The sequence below is a fragment of the Oryctolagus cuniculus genome, chromosome 16 (genome assembly GCF_051225735.1).
Source record: "Oryctolagus cuniculus isolate XC-2025 breed Fujian yellow rabbit chromosome 16, ASM5122573v1, whole genome shotgun sequence".
In the NCBI taxonomy this organism is placed as follows: domain Eukaryota; kingdom Metazoa; phylum Chordata; class Mammalia; order Lagomorpha; family Leporidae; genus Oryctolagus; species Oryctolagus cuniculus.
Window position 1 is genome coordinate 1,192,073 of NC_142882.1, and position 3,750 is coordinate 1,195,822.

The window sequence follows — 3,750 nt, forward strand, 5'->3', positions numbered from 1 at the left end:
TGTGCATGGGCAGAGCCGGCCCCGGGAGCCCTGCCGTGGGCGCTGGCGGCCCAGGGGCGTCTCCGCGGCCACCCCAGGCCCCGGCTTCGCGTCAGCGTGCTGCAGCCGACTTCCCCACGGACACCCGGGGAGGCCGGGGCAGCGGGTCGGGGAGGCACAGCGGGGCAGGGAGCTGCTGGCCGCCCCTGGCCGCCCCTGGCCGGCTCCAGGCCGGCCCACCTCCGCCCGGCCCCTTCCTGTGCGACTCACGTCTGGAAGTTTGGAGTGACGATGACTCAGCGGCACCCGGAAGCCTCTCCTTGGGGACCAACATCGTCTTGTTCATCCGTACAAAGCAAACATGATGTCAGCACCCAGCCCTCCCGGCCTGTGGCTTCCTGCCCCCCCCCCCCAGGAACCCATCCAGACCCCCCCCCCGCCCCGCAGCTCCAGGGCCCACCCCTCTGATCTCAGCTTCCCTGGGGCTTCCTTTAAGTCTGCCAGGGGAGGGGCCGCCCCAGGACCTTAGCACGTGCCACGCTGAGTCAAGTCTGGCTGCTCGTGTGTCACCCAGGGTCTCACTTCCTCCGAGAAGCCCACCCTAACTGCACTGGCAGAACAGTCACACACCCCCTCAGCCAGGCCAGTACCAGCGGCCCCTGGCCGATACGTGAGAACCAGGTGGCAGCTCCAAGCCACAGCGATTTTTTTGGAACCCACGCATTTGAGGACTGACCACAAAGGTCACGGAAAGTGAGCGGCGTGGAAACGCGGTGCGTGGATTTCCAGGGTTCCTTTGCACCCAAACACGTCTGCTCTCCACTGTCCCTGGGGCTTTGTGCTGTCTCGCGTAGCCGACAGGATCCCCACGCGGCAAGCCGACATTGTATTTTTTGCAACAGCGCATCTATGAAATTCCACGCCGCATGCGCAGGATTTCAGAAACCCCGCAGCTGTCGGAGCCCGCGCCCCCCGCCCGCACCTGCCCCTTCCGGCGGGCGCTGGGACCCCGCGCGGCCACCAGGGGGCGCCGCTCGCCGCACTCCCAGGCCGCTCGGCGCCTCCGCGGTGGGCGGGCGCAGGCGGCGCGATGCGTCAGCCCGGGCGGCCGGGGCGGCGGGCCGAGGCCAGGTCCCCCGGTGGGCGCGGGAGGGGGCGCCGGCGTGAGTCACCCGGGAGCCCCGGTGGAGCGCAGGAGCCCGCCCGGCTCGCGACCCGCCTGTGTGCACGGTGCAGGGCCGCACGACCCCCGCCTCCCACGTCTGGTCCGTGCGGCCGGCGGGGGCACCGGGCCCCTGGCCTCAGTTTCCCCAGGTGGCCTGCAGGGGGGCGGCGCAGACTGCAGCCTGGGACTCGCGGGGAGGGGACCCCGCGCCCGGGGGGTCCTGCGCGACAGCAGGGGAGCCCCTGAGCGCACCCCTTCGTCCGGGTGCACGCACGGAGGCCCCCAGGGTGCAGGGTCCCCGCAGCCCCCACCCCACCTGCAACAGCGCCACCAGGACGCCTCCGGCTCCAAGCCGGACCCCTCCGCGGCGCAGGGCCCGGGGCTCCCCAGGCAGCGGGAGGGGATTCCAGGCGCCCCCCAGGCCCGAGAGGCCGGGGCACCTCGCGCGCTGGAAATCCCGCGCGCGCCCCGGACCGCGCCGCGGCTGCCGGGAAATCAGGAGCCAAACTTCTGCTTTTTTTTTTTTTTTTTTTTTTTCCTGTTCTCGCGCTCTCGGCCCCCGCTCGCGCCCCCACGTGGGGTGCCCCCGCCCCGCCCGCGCGGCGCTCCGCCCCCTCCCCGCCGCCGGCCAACCGCAGCGCCTGCTGCGCCGGCCTTTGTTTTTCCACCAATCGGAGGAGCGGAGCGCTCGGCCGAGGCCACGCCCCAAATGAGAATCTATAAAAGCGGGCGCCGGCGGCCGGGGCTCAGTCCGCCGCCGGCCTGGGACGTGCGGGGCGCCCGTGGCCCTTCGGGATTTTTCTCCGGGAACCCCGCGAGCTCCGGTCCTTTCTGGGGGAGGGCTGTCGCTGCCTGCCGAGAGCCTCGGTTGCTTCCGGCTTTCCTGCTCGGACGTGGCCGCTTCCCGGGGAGGGGGCCGGCGCGCATCTGTGTCCACTGGGTTACACCTGCAGGATGACGCTGGAGGAGCTGGTGGCGTGCGACCACGCGGCGCAGAAGTAAGTGGCCGAGGCCCCCGGCGCACGGGGACGCCCCGCCGCTCCGGCCGGCGCTGACCCTTCCCTCCCTCGGCTCTAGGATGCAGACCGTGAGCGCCGCGGTGGAGGAGCTGCTGGTGGCCGCGCAGCGCCAGGACCGCCTCACGGTCGGGGTGTACGAGGCGGCCAAGCTGATGAATGTGTGAGTCAGACCCCCCCACCCCCCCCTGCGTGCAGGTCGTGAGGCAGGGACCCCCTCCCAATCTGCCTGTCTTTGCGGGGGCGGGGGACGAGGGGCTGCGGCATCATTTGCAAGCGTCTCCCCCTCCCCTTACTTGGAGGGTGCGCCCCCCAGGCGCCCTGCGTGCCCTCTGGCCCCCGGCTGAGCCGCCCCTCCCTCTGGCCCGCAGGGACCCGGACAGCGTGGTCCTGTGCCTCCTGGCCATGGACGAGGAGGAGGAGGGCGACGTCGCCCTCCAGATCCACTTCACGCTCATCCAGTCCTTCTGCTGTGACAACGACATCGACATCGTGCGCGTGTCCGGCATGCACCGGCTGGCGCAGCTGCTGGGGGAGCCGGCCGAGGCCCAGGGCGCCTCCGAGGCCCGGGACCTGCACTGCCTCCTGGTCACGGTAGGTCCGCCCCGCCCCGGCACCTGCGCCCCAGTGTTTGGACCGGCCGGTCTGGGGCCAGCTCAGCGCCCGGCCATGCCTGACCCGGGGCCGCGTCACCCAGCGAGCTGTTTTGGGCTCCGCCCACCCCCGGGGCTCCCCCTGACTCCCTCTCCTTTGCCTCCGGCAGAGCGCCCACGCGGACGCCTGGAAGAGCCAGGGCCTGGTGGAGGTGGCCACGTACTGCGAGGAGAGCCGCGGCAACAACCAGTGGGTGCCTTGCATCGCCCTGCAGGAGCGCTGAGCCCCGGCCCGGAGCCTGAGCCGCTGCCAAAAATTCACGACCGGTATTTGACGCCCCTCCCCCCAAAGCAACCCAGCCCATGAGACCACCGAGGGCAGCATCGCTGGAGGAGGAGGGGGGGGGCCTGTGGCCACCCCCACGGCCGGCCGCAAGCCGGGAGCAGCGCCAGAGGCGGCCGCCGAGCGAGGAGGAGCAGGGGGCCTGGGCCAGCGGGAGCGGGCCCCCCCATGGAGCCGAGGGCGCCGAGCACCGAGGGTCCCGCCTGCACACGGCGGGGTGGACCGCACCTCAAGGCCAGAGCTGACGGCAGCAGACAGGACTTGGCTGAGGGTCTGCGCCCGGCAGGGACCTGGGACCGGGGTCTGCACCCCACATGGACCTGGGGTCTGGGGTCTGCACCCCACATGGACCTGGAGCCCGGGGTCTGCACCCTGTGTGGGCCTGGGGTCTGGGGTCTGCACCCCACACGGACCTGGGGGCTGGGGTCTGAACCCCACACAGGCCTGGGGCCTGGGGCCGGGGTCTGCACTCTGCCCGGAGCTGGGGGCTGCCCCCGCGCGCGCAGACTTGGCGGCGGGAGCCGGCCGACCCCCAGCCTCCGCGGCGCACAGAGCTCTGTTTTGTTACTGGAACCGCTGGGAGGCGGAGCTTACGGACAATGTCTATTTTTGATTTCTACTACGATGGCCTTGTAATAAAGTTCTGAAACTCCG

The 3,750-nt window shown here is 71.4% G+C and overlaps 1 protein-coding gene across 1 annotated transcript; it reads left to right on the top strand.

The window, feature by feature from the left end:
• The first annotated feature begins 1,880 nt into the window (after positions 1-1,880).
• GADD45B (growth arrest and DNA damage inducible beta) lies at positions 1,881-3,750 on the top strand. Its single transcript, XM_070067726.2, has 4 exons — positions 1,881-2,142; positions 2,222-2,323; positions 2,532-2,754; positions 2,924-3,750. Exons 1-4 carry the CDS (start codon positions 2,099-2,101, stop codon positions 3,035-3,037), a joined length of 483 nt encoding a protein of 160 aa, XP_069923827.1. The 5' UTR covers positions 1,881-2,098; the 3' UTR covers positions 3,038-3,750.

Excerpts from the sequence above, each read along its gene's own strand:
- GADD45B (XM_070067726.2), top strand. The coding sequence starts at position 2,099 with ATGACGCTGGAGGAGCTGGTGGCGTGCGACCACGCGGCGCAGAA. Across the intron at positions 2,324-2,531 it reads GCGGCCAAGCTGATGAATGT|GGACCCGGACAGCGTGGTCC; the intron begins GTGAGTCAGACC and ends TCTGGCCCGCAG. Across the intron at positions 2,755-2,923 it reads TGCACTGCCTCCTGGTCACG|AGCGCCCACGCGGACGCCTG; the intron begins GTAGGTCCGCCC and ends TGCCTCCGGCAG.